At 42.5% G+C, this 25,473-nt stretch overlaps 1 protein-coding gene across 1 annotated transcript in view; it reads left to right on the plus strand.

Annotated features, from left to right (window-relative positions):
- The window catches only part of LOC102423824 (ATP-binding cassette sub-family A member 3-like), a 372,708-nt gene that overhangs the window by 267,469 nt on the left and 79,766 nt on the right, over positions 1 to 25,473 (plus strand). Inside the window, 1 exon segment of the mRNA XM_014466690.2 lies at positions 700 to 994. Coding sequence (XP_014322176.1) covers positions 700 to 994 — 295 coding nt within the window.

Consider the following 25,473-nt stretch of genomic DNA (forward strand, 5'->3'; position numbering starts at 1 on the left):
TTGAGATGTACAATTTCAAATCTGAACTTAAAAGATGTTTGAAGTTTAGCCATAGAAGACCCAGACAGATATGATGTCCTGATGCAGGAGAAATGTGTTCTAAAGAAAAGACAGCTGCTACTCTCACTATTGATATTTTTCAGAATCACTTTGAAAAGTACTCATTCATTTTCTCATAAATTTTTCCCTTTGTTCAGATCTAACACAAAACTCAAGATTTATGACAGTTGTGATCAGATGATACTGGTTGATCCAATTAGGGGTATTTTTTCACTATGAATCATAGTTTGTGTATTAAAACCTAGCAAAGGATAATACTTCCATATAAGTTTTGTAGGGATATTTCCTTTTAAAATGGAGAAATAGAAGGATGATTGTTTGATAGTAAGTAAAAGAAATAAATATAATTTTGTTTTTCTAATCAGAAGCACTATATGTATATTAATGAATAAAATCATTAGATTTTTCATGTAGTTAGATCAGAAACCAGATTCTAATTATTTCCCTTATTACCTTACACAAATAAAACTTTTCATACCATCTTGTTGTTTTATTGAGTCCAATTCAAGTATATATTTCTATTATATGTGTATATCTTCTGCTGTAAAAAATTGAAACATTTGTATTAATGGGTTCCAATATGAATATCATACTTGAGTCACCAACAATTATACTGCTATGTTTTTTTTCTCTTTTCAGTTTCCACTTTACCGCCAGCAATTTTATTGCATGTTTATAAAGAGAGCACTATTCAGTTTGCGTTACTGGAAGCTGGTGTTACTACACATATCAGTAATTGTCGTTGTCACTACATATCTATTAACAGCTCAAAACTTACGTTCTGAGGTACCCGTCAGAGAAATTGATTTGAGTCAGTATGGTCAAACAATTGTGCCTTACTCAGTTTCAGGGAAATCTGATTTGGCTATGGATTTCATAAAGAACCTTAAGATTTTTCTAGCACTTGCGAACCAACAATTGCATGAAGTGCAAGGTAAGACCCATCTATAATAATAAAAGTGTAATATGCTAATTAGACCAGACATCCTTCCAGGCGACCTTCCAGATGAAGCCGGGGCTACAAGGGAAGCCCGGGTCCCGGGTGCCTGCTGGTGGCCAAGGGAAGCCTGGGTCCCGGGTGCCAGAGGGAAGCCAGTGCTGGCAGCCAGGGAAAGGAAGGCCTACTCTTGCATGAATTTCATGCATCGGGCCTCTAGTAGGAAATAAAGAGACTGCTGCTATATGAAGACATTTGTATCACTTGCAAAAAAAGAGATTTAACTGTGGTATTTAGCTACCCATTTCTTTCTTTTTCTACAAATGACCTTAGAGGCAGCTAAATAAGAGGCAAAAAAATGTACACTAAAGGCAACTGACCACAAAAGTAGTAAGTAATTAATGGAGGTGTTTTGGCACTGGGTGGTCTTTCAGCTAATTGTATCACCATTCAGAGGATGGGTAAAATAGCCAAAATACTATGTTGTGAAATTTAGCATAGATTTTTATTCTAACAAGAATATAAATATGTTTCTCCAAGCTCTCATAGGGTGAAATGTTGGTTTCAAGAAGGGAGGTTGTCCTTTAATCTAGTATATTGGCCATTCTAAAAACAAGTGGCTGCCCTATCTGGTTTGGCTCAATGGATAGAGCATTGGCCTATGGCCTGAAGGGTCCTGGGTTCAATTCTGGCCAGAGGCACATACCCAGGTTTTGGGCTCAGTCCCAGTGGGGGCATGCAGAAGGCAGCTGATCGATGAGTATCTCTCATATTGATGTTTCTCTCTCTCCCTCTTCCTTCCTCTCTGAATCAATGAAAATATTTTTTAAATATATATAAAACAAGTGGCTGAAGACTTAATAGACTGACTCCTCAAACTAAGTTTTTGCAGATAGTATAAGTAACTATCCTTAATTAGTTCAATGTATAATTTCATAAAAACCATATTGAACACATTTTCTGCATTTTTATTTTTGATGTTAAAAACACTCCTTTTATGTAGCTTATTTGTTATCTATTGTGTAACAAATTGCCCCAAAACTTAATGGATGGAGAATTTGAATTTTTGGTATGGTGAAATGAACCTCTCTCCAACAAAAGTAACAAAGTACTTAGAAAACAACATTTTTCCCATTTTTAATCATTTTTATTTTTCAATTATAGTTGACATATAATATATTAGTTTCAGTTGTAGACCCCAATGATTAGCCATTACATAACTTACTAAGTTATCATCCCAATAAATCTTACACCCACCTGACACCATGAATAGTTATTAGAATACTATTAACTATATTTCCTATGCTACACTTTACATCCCATGACTACTCTGTAACAACCAACTTGAATTTCTTAATTTCTTCAACTTTTTCACTCAACCCTTTAATCACCCTCTCATCTGGCAATCATCACAGTATTCTCTGCCTGAATCTGTGTCTGTTCTGCTTGTTCATTTGTTTTGTTTTTTAGATTAAGTTGTTGATAGAAATGTATTTATTGACCTTTTTTAAAATATATTTTATTGATTTCAGAGAGGAAGGAAAAGGGAGAGAGAGATAGAAACATCAATGATGAGAGAGAATCATTGATCAGCTGCCTCCTGCACGCCCCCTACTGGGGATCGGGCCCACAACCCAGGCATGTGCCCTTGACTGAAATTGAACCTGGCACCTTTCAGTTTGCAGGCTGATGCTCTATCAACTGAGCCAAACTGGCTAGGGCTTTATTGATCTTTCATTATTCATATTTTTATCTTTTCTTTTTCTTCTTCTTAAAGAAGACCCTTTAACATCCTATCTAATAAAGAGGGAATATGCTAATTGACCCTCACACTGTCACAAAAATGGAAGCGCCCATGGCCAATAAGGAGGGAATATGCTAATTGACTGTCACACCCTCAAATATGGCAGCGCCCACAGCCACAGGTGGTGGCGCCCAGTCCCCTCAGCCCCACCGGGGCAGCAGGCACTCCTCGTGCCTGCCTCTGGAGACCCCAGTCCCCTCAGCCCCCCAGGCACCCAGGGCCAGCCCAAGGCTCAGGCAAGCTTCGGATGGCGGCTACCCAGCCACCCAGGGCTGCCTGAGGCTCAGGTAACGAGGGCCGGCTGAGGTTTGCACTGCCAGCAGTGGCAGCAGCAGAGGTGTGATGGGGCATCGCCTTCCCCTGATCCGGTCGTCTCCCACCCTGAGAGCTCCAGGACTGTGAGAGGGGGCAGGCCGGGCTGAGGGACCCCCCTCTAGTGCATGAATTTTCATGCACCAGGCCTCTAGTTTCATATAATACTGTTTTGGTGGTGATAAACTCCTTTAGCTTTGTCTTGTCCAGGAAGTCTTTATATGTCCTTCTATTCTAAATGATAGATTTGCTGAGTAGAGTAATCATAATTGTAGGTCCTTTTAAAAAATTCTTTATTGTTTAAAGTATTACTTATGTCTCATTTTCCCCCCCATTGACCTCTCCCCAGCCACCTTCCCCACACACACATACCCCCTTCCCCATAGAATCTGTGTCCATTGTTTATGCTTATATTAGAGGCCCGATGCACAAATTCATGCACCAGTGGGGTCCCTCAGCCTGGCCTGTGGGATCTGGCTGAAACTGGCTCTCTGACATCCCCCGAGGGGTCCCAGATTGTGAGAGAATACAGGCCAGGCTAAGGAACCCCACCAGTGCATGATCAGGGCCAGGGAGGGGCACAGGAGGTTGGCCAGTCAGGAAGGGATCTCAGGAGGGCTCCAGGGTGTGTCCAACCCATCTCACTCAGTCCCAATTGGCCAGACTCTAGCAACAAGCTAACCTACCGGTTGGAGCATCTGCCTCCTGGTGGTCAGTGCACATCATAGCGAGCAGTTGAGTGGCCTTAGCATATAATTAGCATATTATGCTTTGATTGGTTAAACGGCCAACCAGACGACTGAACATATTAGGCTTTTATTATATAGGATGCATGCATACAAGTCCTTTGGTTTATCTCTTCCCCCCTCCCCTGCCTTCCCTCTGAAGTTTAACAGTCTGTTCAATACTTCTCTGTCTCTGGATTATTTATGTTAATCAGTTTATGTTGTTCATTATATTCCACAAATGAGTGAGATCATGCGATATTTATCTTTCTCCAACTGGCTTATTTTGCTTAGCTTAATGCTCTCCATGTTCATCCATGCTGTTGTGAATGGTAAGAATTTTTTCCTTGCTTTCTATAATACTGAATATTTCTTGCCACTTCCTCTGGCCTGCAAAGTTTCTGTTGAGAAATCAGCTAGCAGTCTTGTAGGAATTCCACTGTAGGTAACTAACTGCTTTTCTTTTGATGCTTATGAGACGCTCTCTTTGTCTTTAACCTTCTGCGTTTTAATTATGATGTCTTGGTTTGGGGCTCTTTGGGTTCATCTTGTTTGGGACTCTCTGCACTTCTTGAACTTGTATGTTTATTTCCTTCACCAAGTTGGAGTTTTCTGTCATTTTTTTTCCAAATAGGTTTTCAATTCCTCTCTCTCTCTCTCTCTCTCTCTCTCTCTCTCTCTCTCTCCCCCTTCCAGAATCCCCATGATACAAATATTGGTATGCTTGAAGTTGTTCCAGAGGTGCCTTACACTATCCTGATTATTTTTTATTCCTTTTTCTTTTTGCTGTTCTGATTAGTGTTTTTCTTTCTTAACTTCCAAATAGCTGATTTGATTCTCGGTTTCACCTTCTCTACTATTGATATACTGCAAGTTATACTTAATTTCAGTTAGTGTATCCTTATCCTACCTGGTTCTTTTTATGCTGTTGAGTTTCTCACTAATTCATTGAGCATCTTATAACCAGTGTTTTGAACTCTGTATCTAGTAGATTGCTGTCTCCATTCCTTTCAGTTCTCTTAATGAAATTTTCTTCTGTTCTTTCATTTGGGACATATTTCTTTGTCTCCTCAATTTGACAGCCTCCTGGGTGTGTGTATATTTTAGGTAGGGCTGCTACATCTCCCAGGCTAATGCAGTAGGTATTATGTAGGATCTAGTGGTATAGTCTCTTGACCATCCAAGCTGGCCCCCACATTTGGGTCGTGTAGACCCTCCTATTATAGTTGAGTCTTCATCGATGTTGGCCCATCAATGGGAGGTAGTTACCCTCAGGCCAATCAGCTAAAAGGACTGAATACAACCACTGACCATCAACCATTTTATTATTGAAAGTGTTACAGATATCCTCTGTTATTCCCCCATTGACTTCATTCATCCCACTCCCACTCTATTGTGTGTCCAGAGGCTGTGCATATATGCATATAAGTTATTTGGTTAATCTCTTCCTGCCCCTCTGAAATTAGTCAGTCTGTTGCATGATTCAATCTCTCTGGATCTGTTTTATTCATCAGTTTATTTTATTCATTAGATTCCACATATAAGTGAGATCATGTGATACTTGTGTTTCTCTGACAAGCACATTTCACTTAACATAATACTCTCCAGTTCCCTCCATGCTGCCCCAAACAGTAAGAAATCGTTCCTTTTTAGAGCTGCATAGTATTCCATTGTATAAATATACCAGAGTTTTTTAATCCACTCATCTGCTCAGGGCACTTCAGCTGTTTTCAGATCTTAGCTATTGTAAATAATGCTGCTATAAACACAGGAATGCATATATTTTTTTCTGACTGGTGTTTCAGGCTTCTTAGGATATATTCCTAGGAGTGGGATTACTAGATCAAATGGCAGTTCCATTTTTAATTTTTTCAGGAAACTCCACACTGTTTTCAAAAGTTGTTGTACCACTCTGCATTCCCACCAGCAGTATACTAGTGTTCCCTTTTCTCCACATCCTCGCCAGTACTTGTCATTTCTTGATTTCTTGGTGGTAGCCATTCTGACAGGTATGAGATAATACCTCATTGTCATTTTAATCCGAATCTCTCTGATGATTAGTGATGTTGAGCATTGTTTCATATGTCTCATGGCCTTTTGTGTGTCCTTTTTGGAGAAGTGTCTATTTAGGTCCTCTGCCCATTTTTTAATTGGGTTGCTTGTCTCTTTTGTTGATTTGTATGAGTATTTTTTATATTTTGGAGATTAACCGCATTATCACATGTGTCGTTGGCATAAATGTGATCCCATGCAGGGGGTTCCCTTTTCAATTAGATGCTGGTTTTCTTTTGTTTTGCAGAAGCATTTTAGTTTGATGCAGACCATTTGTTTATTTTTTCTTTTGTTTCTCTTTCCCTAGGAGATGTATCTGTGAAAATTCTAATATGTGAGATGTCTAATATTTTACTGCCTATGTTTTATTATAGGATTTATATGGTTTCGCAACTTACATTTGAGTCTTTTACTCATTTTTATTTTATTCTTATGCACGGTGTAAGTTGGTAATCTAGTTTAATTCTTTTGCATGTATATATCCAATTATCCCAACACCATTTATTAAAGAGACTATCTTTACTCCATTATATGCCTTGCCTCCATTGTCAAATACTAATTGAACATAATAATTTGGGTCAATTTCTGGGTTTTCTTATCTGATCCATTGGTCTATATGCCTGTTCTTGTGCCAGTACTGGGCTATTTTGAGTACAGTGGCTTTATAGTATAACTTGATATCCAGTATTGTGATCCTTCCAAATTTGTTCATCTTTCTCAAGATTGCTGTGGCTATTTTTTAAAATTCCTTTATTGATTAAGTTATTACATAGGTGTCCATATTCCCCCTTTGCCCCCGACACCCCCCACTCATGCCCTCAACCCCTCTTGCCTGTGTCCATTGGTTAGGCGTATATGCATGCATACAAGTCCCTTGGTTGATCTCTCCCCCTTACCCCACCCTCCCCTACCTTCCCTCTGAGGTTTGATGGTCTGATCAATTCTTCTCTGTCTCTGCATTTGTTTTTGTTCATCAGTTTATGTTGTTCATTATATTCCACAAATAAGTGAGATCATGTGATATTTCTCTTTCTCTGATTGGTTTATTTCACTTAGCATAATGTTCTCCAGTTCCCTCCATGCTGTTGCAAATGGTAAGAATTCCCTTTTTTAGAGCAGCGTAGTATTCCATTGTGTAGATGTACCACAGTTTTCTAATCCACTCATCTGCTGATGGGCACTTAGGGATGCCACTCCTCAGTTGTGGTCAGGCTGCTCGTGCAGCTGCTGCTCCTCAGACGGGGGTGGGCTGCTCACGTGGTTGCTGCTCCTCAGATGGGGGAGCATCGGTCGCTCACTCTGCTGCTGGTCCTTGGACAGAGACAGGCCACGTGAGGCTGCTGCTCTTTGGCCTGGGGAAGGCTGCTCATGGGGCTGCTGCTCCTTGGACAGGCACAGGCTGCTCACATGTCTTCTGCCCATGTGGTCACAGTGCCCTGGGCTAAAGCATTGGGCCAGTCAGAGGGAAGTGCAATTCAGCACTCACAGGAGCCTGTGCCCTGGGTTGCTGGAGACTCGGTGACCGTGAGACCACAGCCGAGGTAGCAGGTCCCTGGCGGGGATGGGGTAGAGTCCCAGGAGTTATCTGAGGGCACCCTGGGTGGAGGTAAGGCTGGGCTCCCAGTTACAGCAGCTCTCCCCTTTGAAAAGGCAAGGCCTCTGAGGAAGAGCCGGCCTCCCAGTGCCATTTTCAATGGTAGCATAGGCTGCCTAGTTAGGGAAGCCCGGTTAGCCTGCCCCAGAAGGTCCTGTGGGATCTAACTGTGCCACACACACACACACACACACACACACACACACACCACACGACCTAACATTCCTCCTTTGCTCCCTCCCTCACTCACGCTCTCTCCCTCACTGCCGCCTTCTTCCTGTCTCTGTAGTTGGGTTTGGAGTGTTATTGGCCCATTCAGGATGGAGTTTCCTCTCCAGGTGTCTGGTTATGTCGCTCGCTCTCTAGCATATTGGCTGGACAGGATAAAATTCACTTTGACAAAACACGACACAAAGGGAACAAAACACGAATGTACTCATGACATCGATAACCCCAATATAAGTGACCACCTGAGAAAATAGAATAGAAAAGTGATTACAAATGATGTCAAAGAGAGAGAAAAAAAGTTAAAAGAAAAGAAAAAGGAGAAATATATCATGAAGCAAAAAAATACAAACATCAAACACCCGGCAAAGAGGGTGGGGCAGAATCTGTAGAGGCTGAGCTTATATACAGAAAATAAGGTTAAGAATTGGATGAATATGGGGAGTACCTAAGTTCAGTATAGAGGAAGTGGAAAGGGAATGAGTGGATAAGAAGAAAGAGAATGAGAAAAAAAAAATAATAATATAATAATAATAAATTTGCAAAAATTTGATTTTTTTAATTAAATCTTTATTGTTCAGATTATTACAGTTGTTCCTCTTTGTTTCCCCCATAGCTCCCCTCCACCCAGTTCTCACCCCACCCTCTGCCCCTCCCCCCCTCCCCCCACTGTCCTCATCCATAAGTGTATGATTTTTGTCCAGTCTCTTCCTGCACCCCACATACCCCTTTCCCCCCCAAGAATTGTCAGTCCACTCCCTTTCTATGCCCCTGATTCTGTTATATTCACCAGTTTATTCTGTTCATCCAATTTTTTTTATTCACTTGAATTTTAGATTCACTTGTTGATAGATATGTACTTGTTCATAATTTTTATCTTTACCTTTTTCTTCTTCCTCTTCTTAAAGAATACCTTTCAGCATTTCATATAATACTGGTTTGGTGGTGATGAACTCCTTTAGCTTTTTCTTATCTGAGAAGCTCTTTATCTGACCTTCAATTCTGAACGATAGCTTTGCTGGGTAAAGTAATCTTGGTTATAGGTTCTTGCTATTCATCACTTTGAATATTTCTTGCCACTCCCTTCTGGCCTGCAAAGTTTCAGTTGAGAAATCAGCTGACAGTCATATGGGTATTCCCTTGTAGGTAACTGACTTTCTTTCTCTTGCTGCTTTTAAGATTCTCTCTTTGTCTTTTGCTCATGGCATTTTAATTATGATGTGTCTTGGTGTGGTCCTCTTTGGATTCCTTTTGTTTGGGGTTCTCTGCGCTTCCTGGACCTGTAAGTCTATTTCTTTCACCAGGTAGGGGAAGTTTTCTGTCATTATTTCTTCAAATAGGTTTTCAATATCTTGCTCTCTCTCTTCTTCTGGCACCCCTATAATTCGGATGTTGGTTCGCTTGAAGTTGTCACAGAGGCTCCTTACACTATCTTCATATTTTTGGATTCTTTTTTCTTTTTGCTTTTCTGGTTGGGTGTTTTTTACTTCTTCATATTTCAGATCTTTGACTTGATTCTTGGTATCCTCTAGTTTGCTGTTGGATCTCTGTATAATATTCTTTATTTCAGTCAGTGTATGTTTAATTTCTAGTTGGTCCTTTTTCATATCCTTGAGGGTCTCACAAGATTTTTTGAGGGTCTCACTAGATTTATTGAGGGTCTCACTAAATTTATCAGCGGTTTCCAGAAAATTCTTGAAAAACCTTATAACTGTGGTTTTGAACTCTATATCCAGTAGATTGCTTTCCTCCATTTCTGTCATTTGTGACCTGTTTCTTTGTCTCCGCATTTTGGCTGCTTCCCTGTGTTGATAGAGTGGCTTTCTGTGCTAGGTGTCCTATAGGGCCCAGTAGCTCAGCCTCCCCAATTACCTGAGGTGGACACTCTTGGTGCACCCTTTTGTGGACTGTGTGCACAGTCTTGTAGTTAAGTCTTGATTGTAGTTGGTATCACTGGGAGGAATTGACCTTCAGGCCAATTGGCTGTGAGAATCAGCTGTGTCTATGGTGGGAGAACTTCTGTGCTGGAGACACCCTTATGGGGCAAGACTTGCTTAAGTAGGGCTTTGGTGCTCACTGAGTCTGCCCCCTGAGTGTGTCCCTTATGGATCTGAGGAGTTGTAATCTGGATGGTCCTACTCTGACCACTGGGTACACTGGCTCTTGGATCTAAGGAGGTGCTAATTTAGCCTCTGCCTGAGGCTACCCAGCAGGAGCTAAGGAGAGATCTGCAGATTCCTCTTCTTTTTGGGGGGTTTGGAGGTGCCCAGATGAAGCCCAGCTGTGAAGCAGTGCAAGCTGCTGTAGGGCCTTGGGCCTCCTTTTGGATGTTCTTGGTCTCTCTGACCCAGCTGCAGTTTGTTAGGTAATTTTCATATTGCAAAGGGCCAGGTCATTCATATGCAAATGCCTCTGCGCACAGCTTAGGTGGGGCGGGGTCTCAGGGAATCAACAGAGAGGGGCAAACAAATATGGCTGATTCTCAGTCCTGCCCTAAGAGGCCCCGGCAGGTCTCAGTGTCCCGCGATAATCGCTGCAAGCACCTCTGAGAGAAAGCCCCCCTCAAGTTCTGCCCGCTGCCAGACAGTTCACTTTCTTTCCGTATGAGACTGGGTCCCCAGAGACTCGCCTGGAACTGGAGTTCAGAGCGGGAGCGTGAGTCTCCCTCCTGATTGAAAAAGACAACCGCGTACTCAGTTGCCAGCCCTTTTCACGTGCGCCTCCGTACCTCTGCACTTTACTTCCGCACCGCCTCTGAGTCTCAGTGTGCTTTTTTCTTTCCTTCTAGTTGTAGAATTTCCACTCAGCCAGCCTTCCTTGGTTCTGGATGATGTCTGTTTTGTCTTTTAGTTGTATTTTTGAAGTGGTTTTTTGATGCAGCAATTTCCGGTGTTTACCTATGCCGCCATCTTGGTTTCTCTGTCGCAAAAATTTGATTTAAAAATGGTATACAAGCCTGAGGAAAATGGCAACCAGCAGGAAGGTAGGGAGAGAGAGAGTGTGAGAGTGCAAGGAAGTGATAGAGGAGTGTGTGGACGTGTGTGGTGTGTGTGTATGAGCTAGGTACAGGTAGATTCTGCAGGTCTTCTAAGGGGCTGCTAAACCGGGCAGTCTTAGGCGGCGGAGCCCCGCTCCCTGCGCAGACACTCCTGGGTGGCCAGCACAGGCACAGTGACCACGCCATCTTGGGAAACAGAGCTGCTTGAGGCTAGGATCCTGGCCTCAGCACCACCCAGTCTGATCTCAGATGCATACCAGGACCCTGCAGCCACTGGGGCAGAGACCTGTGACCACAGCCACAGACCTGTGGACACCAAAAGTTCAGAAATCCCCGCGGCAGATCCGTGAGTAACAGAGCCCATCCCCCCTTCCCGCAGGCTAGCAGGCAGCACCATAGTAACTGATAGACCTACCCCTTCCCAAGGCCTCAGTGCCACAGGAACTTTACCCTGGAAGTGCGTGAGCACCTTGGAACTGATCCCACGTAGGGCCAGGTTCAGGAGTCCTGGGCTGGGAACAAATGCACGAACACCAGAAACTGGTCCTGCTCACACTGCCTGCTCCAGGAGCCCAGGGCTGGGAGCAAACGCGCGAACACCGGGAACTGATCCTACACGCACTGCCGGCTTCGGAGCCCTGGGCTGGGAGCAATCACGGGAACACCGGGAACTGATCCTACACGCACTGCCGGCTTCGGAGCCCTGGGCTGGGAGCAATCGCGGGAACACCGGGAATTTGTCCCGCGTAGCACAGGCCCAGGGACCCCGATTCTCTGGGCAGGAGGCAGCACCAAGCACCAGTGATTTGACTGTGTTTCTTATCACCTGTACCTGAGATCCTGATTCCCTGTGCATTTTTACTAAGAGCCAGTGACTCCAATTCCTGGTGCAAGGGCACACAGGGACCCTGATTCTCAAGGCGAGGTCGCACGAAGCAACAGAGACTCTGATACTGGATTCTTGGGGAACTCTGACTCCTGGCGCACGCTAGGGGGCACTGATTTTCAACACGCTCCAGGGGGGTCTCTGTTTCAGCACGGTGCAGGCAGGGTCCCTGATTCTAAGGGCGCACACGAGGCCACAATGAGCACTGGCAACACTGACTCTGAGCGAGCCTGGTTCCCACCAACCCACAACAACCACACATCTTAGTGTCAGAGCTCTTCAGTGACACTAGGGTGGTGGGAGGCTCCCACTGCACACGGCCCAGGCCCACGCAACTCGACAGAATGAAGAGACGACACAACACCCAGAGGAAAGACAATGAGGAGTCGCCAAGAAAGGAAATTAATGAAGTTGAAACGTGCAACATGACAGAAAAAGAATTCAGAATAATGGTTATACAATTCATTCACCGGATGGGTGAGAAAATCAACAACCTATGCAAGAATCAGGAAGAAATGAAAAGTGATATAGCTACAATCAAAAACACCATGGAAAGTTTCAACAGCAATCTAGAAGAAGCAGAGGACCGAATTAGTGAGTTAGAAGATAAAGCAGAGAAACAAGCTCAATTTGAACAGCAACTGGAGAAAAAAATTAAAAAGCAGGAGGAGAGCCTAAGGGAGCTTTGGGACAACATGAAATGAAGTAACATACGCATAATAAGGCTACAAGAAGGACAAGAAGAGCATCAAGGATTAGAAAATCTATTTGAAGAAATAATGACAGAAAACTTCCTAGATATGGGGAAGAAAAAAGTTACACAAGTAAAGAGAGTCCCAAGCAAGATGAACCCCAAAAGACCCACACCAAGACACGTCATAATAACAGTGGCAAATGTACAAGACAAAGAGAGAATCTTAAAGGCTGCAAGAGAGAGACAGAGAGTTACCTACAAAGGATCCCCCATCAGATTATCAAATGATTTCTCAACAGAAACACATCAGGCCAGAAAAGAATGGACAGAAATTTACAAAGTGATGCAAAGCAAAGGACTGAAACCAAGAATACTCTATCCAGCAAGGCTATCATTCAAAACTGAAGGGGAAATAAGAAGCTTCACAGACAAAAAAAAAAAAAGGCTAAGGGAGTTTGTCACCACCAAGCCAGCAATGCAAGAAATGCTAAAGGGACTGGTGTAAAAAGAAGAAATAAAAAGCTCAGAAAGAAAACAGCCACAAAAAATAGAAACGGCTACAAACAGGTACCTTTCAATAATAACTCTAAACGTAAATGGACTAAATAGTCCAATCAAAAGACATCGAGTGGCTGAATGGATAAAAAAAACATGACCCATATTTGCTGTCTACAAGAGACCCACCTCAGAAGAAGGGACTCACACAGACTGAAAGTGAAGGGATGGAAAAATACCTTTCAGGCAAATGGAAATGAAAAAAAAAAAAGCTGGGGTAGCAATACTTATATCGGACAAAATAGACCTCAAAGTGAAGGCCATAACAAGAGATAAGAAAAGCCACTTCATAATACTAAAGGGATAATATAACAAGAGGATATAACCCTGATAAACATATATGCACCCAATGCAGGGGCACTCAAATACAGAAAAAAACTCCTGGAAGATATCAAGGGAGAGATCAACAACAATACAATCATAATAGGGGACTTTAATACACCACTGACATCACTGGATAAATCCTCTAGACAAAAAATTGGCAAAGACACAGCAATCCTAAATGACTCACTAGATGAGATGGACTTAATTGACATCTTCAGAACACTTCACCCCAAAGCCACAAAATATACATTCTTCTCAAGTGCTCATGGGACAGATTCAAAAATAGACCACATATTTGGTCACAAACAAAGTCTCCCCAAATTCAAGAAGATTGAAATCATACCAAGCATCTTCTCAGACCACAAGGGCATAATATTAGAAATAAACTACAATAAAAACAACCCAAAGTACTCAAACACTTGGAAGCTGAATAGCATGTTATCAAATATTGATTGGGTTACCAATGAGATCAGAGAAGAAATTAAAAACATCCTGGATACTAATGACAATGAAAACACAACAATCCAAAACCTATGGGACACAATGAAAGCAGTCCTGAGGGGGAAGTTTATAGCTCTACAGGCCTATCTCAAAAAACAAGAAAAAATGGTAGTAAATCATCTAAATATACATCTCAAAGAAATAGAAAGAGAACAACAAGAAAAGCCCAGAGTGAGCAGAAGGAAGGAGATAATAAAGATTAGAGCAGAAATAAATGACGTAGAGACCAAAAAAACAATACATAAAATCAATGAAACCAAGAGCTGGTTCTTTGAAAGGATAAACAAGATTGACAAACCTCTAGCCAGGCTCACCAAGAAGCAAAGAGAGAGGACCCAAATAAACCAAATCAGAAATGATAGAGGTGAAATAACAACAGACCCCACAGAAAAACAAATGATTGTTAAAAAAATACTATGGACAACTCTACTCCAACAAACTAGACAACCTGGAGGAAATGGACATATTCCTAGAAAAATACAACATTCCAAAACTTAATCAGGAAGAATCTAAAAATCTCAATAGGCCAATAACTATGGAATAAATTGAAGCAGTCATCAAAAAGCTTCCAGCAAACAAAAGCCCAGGACCAGACGGCTTCACAGGGGAGTTTTACCAAACATTCAAGGAAGAACTAAAACCTATCCTCCTCAGACTACTACAAAAAAATCCAAGAGGAAGGAACACTTCCCAGCTCATTCTATGAAGCCAGCATCGCCCTAATACCAAAACCATGTAAAGACAACACAATGAAAGAGAATTACAGGCCAATATCCCTCATGAACATAGATGCCAAAATCCTCAACAAAATCTTAGCAAATCGGATCCAGCAGTACATCAGAAAGATCATACACCATGACCAAGTAGGATTTATCCCAGGGATGCAAGGATGGTACAATATCCGCAAATCAATAAATGTGATACATCACATAAGCAAATTGAAAGAAAAAAACCACTGGAATTAGTAGGTATTCAAAGTGTGTATACATTTTGGGGGGACACCCTGTATATCTCTAGTCAGTGGTGAAAGAAACCAACAGCAGATTTGGAACCCCCAGACAGGGAACCTTGCTCACTCCCCACATGTCTCCCCACTTCACTTTCCACCTTCTTGGGCAGCAGGAGAATCAACGTTTTCTCTCATTAATTCGGAAAAGCATGTCCTGTCACCCGTTGCCCGGCAGGAGTGCGCTAGGCCCCAAGCAAGCGAGGCTCAGTCAAGGCAGCCTTCGCTCATGGGTGCTGGCACCCAAAGTGCACATTCCTCCTCTACAGTTGCCCCGACTATCCCACTGTTTCACTGAGAGGATGGAATTCCTCTCTGCCTCTGGGTTCTTGATCTTGAATGCTGACCGAAGGCACCTCAGAGAGGGCCCCCCTCGCCCACCAGGTGTGTCTGTCTGCACCTGCTCCTGCCTCAGCACCTGCATTAGCTTCTCAGAGCTGATCTCGTAGCTGCACTGGCCTCCATGGGAACAGGGCATCACCACTCGGCCCTCTCACTGTCATCTCACAGGCGCCCACCCTCAGCACCCAGAACACCCAGACACTCTCCAAAGGACATGAGCGCATCAGGGGGGATGTGTGCACATCCTGTGGGGGTGTTAGGCATGCTGGGTTGATGGAAGTGTGGTGGAGAGGTGGGGGAACTTGTGCACGCCTTGGTTTGCAACTGTTGCAGGCGTGGGAGGGTGACAGTGTGCTGGGGGATGTTCGCACGCCAGGGAGGTATGTGCACACCAGAGGCCTCTGGCTTTGCAGATCCGCAAACCCCCGTGGTGCGGCCAGGAGGATGTCAGTCTGGCCCGCCACGGTGGCTGTCCCTGTGATCCTGAACCTTCTGGGCCAGGAGGCGGATCTCGGTCAGTCACTCCTGGGCGCTGATGGCTGCCTACCCGCCGTGAAGGGTCACGGATCTCAGTGCCGGGACCGTGCACAGCCTCAAGCGCTGCCCCCCGCCCGGCAGGGTCACAGATCCGTGTCTTGGTCCCGTGCACAGCCTCAAGCACTGACCCCCGCCCGGCAGGGTCACAGATCTGGGTCCTGGACTGAGGACAGCCTCCCGTGCTGCCCCCCTGCCCACCAGGTCATGGATCCGGGTCCTGGGACCACGGACAGCCTCAAGCACTGCCCCCCGCCCGGCAGGGTCACAGATCCAGGTCCCAGACCGCAGACAGCCTTGCCTGCTGCCGCCTGCCTTCAGTATGCAAATTAGCCGCCATCTTGTTGCTTCAGGGTGGGGGTCCCCACTGGGGTGCCTGGCCAGTCTGGGTGAGGGGCTGAGGGCCATTTTCAGGCTGGCGGGCAACTGAAGCTCCAAACCTCTCCTTTTTTTCTTTTTTTTCTTTTTATTCTGGCATTTATTTACCTTCTATGGCTGTCACTGGAGCTGAGAGCCAGCTGTCTCTCTGAGGCTCGGCTCCAGCTCTTAGACCTTGGCTGCTGAAAGCAGGTTTCTGGCCTTTGTTTACCTTCTGTATTTGAAACAATGTTGTGGTCCTGCTGGCTGAAGCCTGACTGATTGAAAGCAGGTTTCTGGGGTTTTGTTTAGCTTCTATATTTGTTACAATGTTTCTTAGAGAGCAGCTGAGAGGCCGGCAAGGCAGGCGGGGAACCTGGCTTCCTCCGTCACTGGAGCAAGCAAGCCTCATGTTCCGCTTCAAGCTGCCTGGCTGCCGGCCGCCATCTTGGCTGGCAGTTAATTTGCATATCGCCCTGATTAGCCAATAAGAAGGGTAGCGGAGGTATGGCTAATTACCATGTTTCACTATTATTAGATAGGATGGGTTTTGTTTTTGATTCACCCTCATAATCTGTCTTTTAATTGGTGCATTTATGCCACTGACTTTCAGAGTGCTTACTAAATTTATAGATTGCTTTGGGTAGTATGGACATTTTAATGATGTTGAGTCTACCAATCCATAAACATGGTATATTCTTCCATTTGCTCATGTCTTCCTCTATCTCTTTTTTCAGCGTTCTGAAATTTTCTGAGTACAGGTCCTTTATCTCCTTGGTTAAGTTTATTCCTAGGTATCTTAATTTTTTTGTTGCAATGGTAAATGGGATTTCTTGGAAGATAAACAACCCAATAAAAAAATGGCAAAGGACCTAAATAGACACTTTTCAAAAGAGGGCATTCAGAAAGCCAAAAGACATACGAAAACATGCTCAAAGTCACTAATCATCCGAGAGATGCAAATCAGAACAACAATGAGGTACCATCTCACACCTGTCAGAATAGCTACATTCAACAAATCAACAAACGACAAGTGCTGGAGAGGATGTGGAGAAAAAGGAACACTCATGTACTGCTGGTGGGAATACAGACTGGTGCAGCCACTATGGAAGACAGTATGGAGTTTCCTCAAAAAACTAAAAATGGAACTCCCATTTGACCCAGTGATCCCACTTGTAGGAATATATCCCAAGAAACCAGAAACACCAATTATAAAGGATATATGCATCCCTATGTTCATATCAGCACAATTTACCATAGCTAAGATTTAGAAACAGCCTAAGTGCCCATCAGCAGATGAATGGCTTAGAAAACCGTGGTACATCTACACAATGGAATACTATGCTGCTGTAAAAAAGAAGGAACTCTTACCATTTGCAACAGCATGGATGGAATTGGAGAGCATTATGCTAAGTGAAATAAGCCAATCAATGAAAGAAAAATACCACATGATCTTACTTATTTAATGATAATAAAGACCATTATAAACTGATGAACAAAAATAGATACAGAGGCAGAGCAGCATTGAACAGACTGTCAAAATACAGCAGGAAGGCTGGGGAGTGTTGGGGGGAGGGGTAAGAGATCAACTGAAGGACTTGTATGAATGCATATAAGCATAACCAATGGACACAAGACACTGGGGGGTAGGGGAGGCTGGGGGAAGGTCAAGTGGGAAAAAAAGGAGACATATGCACTATTTGTAATATTTTAATCAATAAAACAAAATTAAAAATATATATACCAATGGCATATTTCACAGATGTAGCACAAATATTCCAAAAATTAATATAAAAACAAAAGGACCTTGTATAGTCTCAGCAATTTTGAGAAAGAAGGACAAAGTTGAAGGTATCACAATACCTAATATTGTAAGGCCATTGTAATCAAAACAGCCTGGTATAGGCATAAAAACGGTCACATAGATCAGTGGAACAGAACAAAGAGCCCAGAAGTAAACCCATGTGTTTATGGTCACTTGGTATTTGACAAAGAAGGCAAGAGCATACAATGGTGTAGATTCCGTCTCTTCAATAAATGATGTTGGGAAAATTGGGCAGGTACATGCAAATATTGCAACTGGACAGCCAACTTAACAGCACACAAAAGAATAAACTCAAAATGGAAAAAACACAACTGTAAGGCACAAAATCATAGAAATTCTAGAAGAAAACTTAGGCGATAAAATCTCAAGCATTGCTCATAGCAATATTTGTGTTGATATATCTTTTCGGGCAAGGGAAACAAGAAAAAAATAAATAAATGGGATTATATCAAGCTAACAAGCTCCTGCACAGCAAATGAAACCACCATCAAAATGAAAATAGAAGATCTGAACATGGTGGCTGGCAGGACTGGAGTAAGGGAGAGAATGTGACACCTGTATACCAGCTGGCACAATGACATTGGGGTTGAACCTCACTACGGTAAGTCGAAGGGGAGATCTCTCCCACAATTGGGACATCAACAATCAAGTCCCAATTACAACAGTAGAGCCCAAATAATGCACACAAGGGGCATTGCTAGAGCATTCAGCTCAGGTGAACAAAGAGTCTGCACCACTGCATTCCTCAAGACACTTTCTACATAAGGCCATCCCACAAAGACTGGGAGGCATGGCAGTTCTATCTAATATATAGAAGCAAATACAGAAAGACAGCTAAAATGGGGAGACAGATAACACCCAACTGAATGAAAAGAAGGAATCTCCAGAAAAAAAGAACTAAATTAAATTAAGCAAAAACAAGCAAACTATCAGATACAGAGTTCAAAGGAATAAACATGCTTAAAGAAATTAGTGCAAATTAGAACAGCCATAAAAAAGGAAATAGAGGCCATAAACAAGAACCAGACAGAAATGAAGAATTATATATCTGACATCAAGAACACACTGGTTGGTATTAAAAGTGAACTGGATGAAACAGGGAATTGAATCAGTGATTTGGAAGACAAGGTAGAAATAAATACCTAATTAGAGCAGCAAATAGAAAAAAGAATTAAAAAGCAGGAAGATAGCTTAAGGGAGCTCGGGACAACATGAAACATAACAACATCCAAATTATAGGAATTGCAGAAGAGGAAAAAGGTGAGCAAGGAACAGAGAACCTGTTTAAATAATGACAGAAAACTTCCCCAACATGATGAAGGTAAATGTCACACAAGTTCAGGAGGCACAGAAAATCCCAATCAAGAAGAACCCATAGAGACCCACACCTAGATATATCATAATCAAAATGATAAATGTTAAAGACAAAGAAAGAATCTTAAAGGCAGCAAGAGAGAGAGAAAATTACCTACAAAGAAATTCCTATTAGAATGTTAGCTGACTTCTCAATAGAAACACTGCGGGCCAGGAGGGTGTGACATGAAGTAATCGAAGTAATGAAAATCAAGGCCCTAAATCCAAGACCACTGTTTCCAGCAAGGCTAAGAATAGTGAAATAAAAAGTTTTCCAGAATTTTTATGGTTTCCCGTCATACATTTAAGTCCTTTATCCATTTTGAGTTTATTTTTGTGTATGGTGTAAGTTGGTGGTCTAGTTTGATTTTCTTACATGTATCTGTCCAATTTTCCCAACACCATTTATTGAAGAGACTATCCTGGCTCCATTGTATGTTCTTGCCTCCTTTGTCAAATATTAATTGAGCATATTGGTTCAGGCCGATTGCTGGGCTCTCTATTCTATTCCATTGATCTATATGTCTGTTCTTGTGCCAGTACCAGGCAGTTTTGAGAACAGTGGCTTTGTAATACAGCTTGATATCTGGTATTGAGATCCCACCTACTTTGTTCTTTCTCAGGATCGCTGCAGCTATTCGGGGTCTTTTTTTATTCCAGATGAATTTTTGGAGAGTTCGTTCTAGATCTTTGAAGAAGGCCGTTGGTATTTTAATTGGAAATGTGTTGAATTTATAGATTGCTTTGGGTAGTATGGACATTTTAATGATGTTGATTCTACCAATCCATGAGCACGGTATGTTCTTCCATCTGTTTATGTCTTCCTCTATCTCTTTTTTCAACGTCCTGTAGTTTTCTGAGTAGACGTCTTTTACCTCTTTAGTTAAGTTTATTCCTAGGTAGCTTAATTTTTTTGGTGCGATGGTAAATGGGCTTGTTTTTTTTAGTCTCTCTTTCTGCAAGTTCACTATTGGTGTATAGAAATGCCTCAGATTTCTTGGGGTTAAATTTTGTATCCTGCTACATTGCCAAATTCATGTATTAAGTCTAGTAGTTTTTTGATGGAGTCTTTAGGGTTTTGAATGTATAATATCATGTCCTCTGCAAATAAGGACAGTTTTACTTCCTCTTTTCCAATTTGGATGCCTTTTATTTCTTCTTCTTGTCTTATTGCAATGGCTAATACTTCCAGTACTATGTTGAACAGGAGTGTAGAGAGTGGGCATCTCTGTCTTGTTCCTGTTCTTAGGGGAAATGGTGTTAGTTTTTGTCCATTGAGTATGACGTTGGCTGTGGGTTTGTCATATATGGCTTTTATTATGTTGAGGTATGATCCTTCTATTCCCACCTTGCTGAGAGTTTTTATCAAAAATGGGTGTTGGATTTTGTCAAATGCTTTTTCTGCATCAATTGATATGACTGTGGTTTTTTTCTTTCAATTTGTTTATGTGATGTATCACGTTTATTGATTTGCAGATATTGTACCATCCTTGCATCCCTGGGATAAATCCTACTTGGTCATGGTGTAAGATCTTTCTGATGTACTGCTGGATCCGATTTGCTAAGATTTTGTTGAGGATTTTGGCATCTATGTTCATGAGGGATATTGGCCTGTAATTCTCTTTCATTGTGTTGTCTTTACCTGGTTTTGGTATTAGAGTGATGCTGGCTTCATAGAATGAGCTTGGAAGTGTTCCTTCCTCTTGAATTTTTTTGTAGTAATCTGAGGAAATTGAAACAGTAGTTTTATTTTTTAAAAAAAATATATTTTATTGATTTTTTACAGAGAGGAAGGGAGAGAGATAGAGAGTTAGAAACATCGATGAGAGAGAAACATCGATCAGCTGCCTCCTGCACATCTCCTATTGGGGATGTGCCCGCAACCCAGGTACATGCCCTTGACTGGAATCGAACCTGGGACCTTTCAGTCTGCAGGCTGACGCTCTATCCACTGAGCCAAACCGGTTTTGGCAAACAGTAATTTTAAAACTCCCAGCCAAAACAAAAAAGTCCTGGACCAGATGGATTTACAGGAGAAATTTACCGGGGAGAAACCTAGATGGCGGCATAGGTAAACACCAGAGTTTGCTGCCTCATACAACCACTTCAAAAATACAACTAAAAGACGGAACGGACATTATCCAGAACCACAGGAAGGCTGGCTGAGTGGAAATTGTACAACTAGAAGGAAAGAGAAAAGCATACCGGGACTCAGAGGAGGTGCTGTGGGGACGTAAAATACTAAGGTAAAGACGCGCACATGAGCGGGCTGGCGGCTGAGGGCGCGGTTGTTGTTTTCAATCAGGAGGGAGTCTCAGGCTCTGAGCTCCAGTTCCAGGCGAGTCTCTAGGGACCCAGACTCATACAGGAGAAGCGGGACTGTCTGGCATCGGTCAGAACTTGAGGGCAGCTTTCTAACGGAGGTGCTTGCAGCGATTACCGGGACACTGAGAAGCAGACCCTCTGAGGGTAGGACTGAGAGCAGCCATAACTGCTAGCCCCGCCATGTTGATCCCGTGGGACCCGCCCCGCCCAAGCCTTGCAGGAAGGCTTTTGCTGGGTAGCCTCAGACAAAGGCTAGATTAGCACCTCCCTACAGATCCAGGAGCCAGGAAGCCCAGAGGTCAGAGTGGGACCATCCAGTATTGCAGCTTCTCGGACCCTTAAAGGACACACTCGGGGCAGACCCAGTGACCACCAAAGCCCCATTGAAGCAAGTCTTGCCCCGGAGGGGTGTCTCAAGCACAGAAGTTCTCCCACTGCAGACACAGCTGATTCTCACAGCCAATTGGCCTGGAGGTCAACTCCTCCCAGTGTTAACTACAACAATCAAGGCTTAACTACAACAAGACTGTGCACAAAGACCACAAGGGGGTGCACCAAGAGTGTCCTCCTCAGGTAATTGGGGAGGCTGAACCACTGGGCCCTAGAGGACACTTAGCACAGAAAAACCACTTTATCAACACAGGGAAGCATAAAAAAAAAAGAAACAAGACACAAATGACAGAAATGGAGGAAAGCAAACTACTGGATATAGAGTTCAAAACCACACTTTTAAGGTCTTTCAAGAATTTTCTAGAAACCACCGATAAACTTAATGAGATGTACAAGAAATCTAATGAGACCCTCCAGGTTGTGATAAAGGACCAACTAGAAATTAAGCATACACTGACTGAAATAAAGAATATTATACAGACTCCCAACAGCAGACTAGAGGATTGCAAGAATCAAGTCAACAATTTGAAATATGAAGAAGCAAAAAACACCCAACCGGAAAAGCAAAATGAAAAAACAATCCAAAAATATGAAGATAGTGTAAGGAGCCTCTGGGACAGCTTCAAGCGTACCAACATCTGAATTATAGGGGTGCCAGAAGAAGAGAGAGAGCAAGATATTGAAAACCTATTTGAAGAAATAATGACAGAAATTTTCCCTACCTGATGAAAGAAATAGACTTACAAGTCCAGGAAGCACAGAGAACCCCAAACAAAAGAAATCCAAAGAGGACTACACCAAGACACATCATAATTAAAATGCCAAGAGCAAAAGACAAAGAGAAAATCTTAAAAGCAGCAAGAGAAAGAAAGTCAGTTACCTACAAGGGAGTACCCATACGACTGTCAGCTGATTTCTCAACAGAAACTTTGCAGGCCAGAAGGGAGTGGCAAGAAATATTCAAAGTGATGAATGCCAAGAACCTACAACCAAGATTACTTTATCCAGCAAAGCTATCATTCAGAATTGAAGGTCAGATAAAGAGCTTCACAGATAAGGAAAAGCTAAAGGAGTTCATCACCACCAAACCAGTATTAAATGAAATGCTGAAAGGTATTCTTTAAGAAGAGGAAGAAGAAGAAAAAGGTAAAGATACAAATTATGAACAACAAATACACATCTATCAACAAGTGAATCTAAAAATCAAGTGAATAAATAATCTGATGAACAGAATGAACTGGTGATTATAATAGAATCAGGGTAATCAAAAAAGAATGGACTGACTATTCTTGGTGGGGAAAGGAGTGTGGGGGATGTGGGAAGAGACTGAACAAAAATCATGCACCTATGGATGAGGACAGTGGGTTAGGAGTGAGGGCGGAGGATGGGGTGGGAACTGGGTGGAGGGGAGCTATGAGGGGAAAAAAGAGGAACAAATGTAATAATCTGAACAATAAAGATTTAATTTAAAAAAGAAAAGAAAAGAAATTTACCAAACATTCAAAGACAAAATAAAGCCTACCCTCCTCAAACTATTCCAAAAAATTCAAGAGGCAGGAATACTTCAAAGCTCTTTTTACAAAGCCAACATTATCCTAATTACAAAACCTGATAAAGACACTACAAAGAAAGAAAGTTACAGGCCAATATCCCTAACAAACATAGATGCTAAATCCTCAACAAAATATTAGCAAATCGGATCCAGCAATATACTAAAAAGATCATACACCATGATCAAGTGGGATTTGTTCCAGGGATGCAAGGCCGGTACAATATTCTCAAATCAATAAATGTGATATATTACATGAAATTGAAAGATTAAAATCTCATGATCATATCAATAGGTGCCAAAAAAGCATTTGACAAATTCATCACCCTTTCTTGATAAAAACTCTCAGAAAAGTGGGAATAGAGGAATCATTCCTTAACACAATAAAAGCCTTATATGTCAAACCTACAGCCAACATCATACTCAATGGGCAAAATCTAAAACCATTTCCCCTAAGAATAGGAACAAGACAGAGCTGCCCACTTTCACCACTCCAATTTGACATAGTGCTGGAAGTCCTAGCCACAGCAATCAGACAAGAAGAAAATATAAAAGGCATCCAAATTGGAAAGGAGGAAGTAAAACTGTCATTATTTGCAGATGACATGATGTTGTACATAGAAAATCCTAAGGACTCCACCAGGAAACTATTAGACTTAATAAATGAATTTGGCATGGTAGCAGGATACAAAATTAGCATCCAGAAATTGATGGCATTTTTATACATCAATAATAAACACTCAGAAAGAGAAACTAAAAAAAAAAAAAATCCCATTTACCATTGCAACCAAAAGAGAAAAAAAAAGGATACCTAGGTATAAACTTAACCAAGGAGATAAAAGAACTTCAATTGGAAAAGAATAGGATATTGAAAAAAAGAAGCAGAGGAAGATTGAAACAAATGGAAATGAATAGACATTTCTCCAAAGTGAACATACAAATGGTCAAGAGACATATGAAAAAATGCTCAAAGTCACTAATCAGAGAAATGCAAATTAAAACCACAATGAGGCCCTAACTGGTTTGGCTCAATGGATAGAGTGTCGGCCTGGGGACTCAGGGGTCCCAGGTTCGATTTTGGTCAGGGGCATGTACCTTGGTTGCAGGCACATACCCAATGGGGAGTGTGCAGGAGGCAGCTGATCAATGTTTCTCTCTCATCGATGTTTCTAACTCTATCCCTCTCCCTTCCTCTCTGTAAGAAATCAATAAAATATATTTTAAAAAAACAAAATACACACACAATGAGATATCACCTCACACCTGTCAGAATGGCTATCATAAAAGAATCAACAAACAACAAGTGCTGGCAAGGATGTGGAGAAAAGGGAACACTAGTTCACTTTTGGTTGGGAATGTAGATTGGTACAGCCACTGTGGTAAACAGTATGGAGTTTCCTAAAAAAAAAAAAAAAAAAAAATTAACAATGGAACTAACAATGGAACTTCTGTTGACCCAGCAATCCCACTTCTAGGAATATGTACTAAAAATCCAAAGTACCAATCAGAAAGCATATATGCACCCACCCCTATGTTCATAGCAGCATTATTTACAACTAGAGGCCCACTGCATGAAACTCATGCACTCTGGGGGTTTCTCCGCCTGGCCTGCACCCTCTCGCAGTCCGGGAGCCCTTGAAGGATGTCTGGCTAACCATTGTTATAATTAGTTCATCCCTGGGGAGCGGGCCTAAGCCATCAGTCGGACATCCTTAGCACTACTGCAGAGGCGGGAGAGGCTCCCGCCACCACCGCTGTGCTCACCAGCCATGAGCCTGGCTTCTGGCTGAGTGGCGCTTTCCTGTGAGAGCACACTGACCACCAGGGGACAGCTCCTGTGTTGAGAATCTTCCCCCTGGTGGTCAGTGCACATCATAGCGACTGGTCAACCAGTTGACTTTCTGCCCCTGGTGGTCAGTGCATGTCATAGTGAGCAGTTGAGCGGCCTTTGCATATCATTAGCATACTAGAGGCCCAGTGCACAAAATTCGTGCATGGTTCAGGTCCCTAGTGGCTGCCCGCTGCTAGCTGGGGCCTCCCTTTCCCAGCTGCCGTCTGCCAACCAGGGCCTTCCTTCATTCCATGCTGCCCCCTGGTGGTCAGTGCTCGTCATAGCAAGCAATCA

The sequence above is a fragment of the Myotis lucifugus genome, unplaced genomic scaffold (assembly GCF_000147115.1).
Source record: "Myotis lucifugus unplaced genomic scaffold, Myoluc2.0 scaffold_352, whole genome shotgun sequence".
Taxonomy (NCBI): Eukaryota; Metazoa; Chordata; class Mammalia; order Chiroptera; family Vespertilionidae; genus Myotis; species Myotis lucifugus.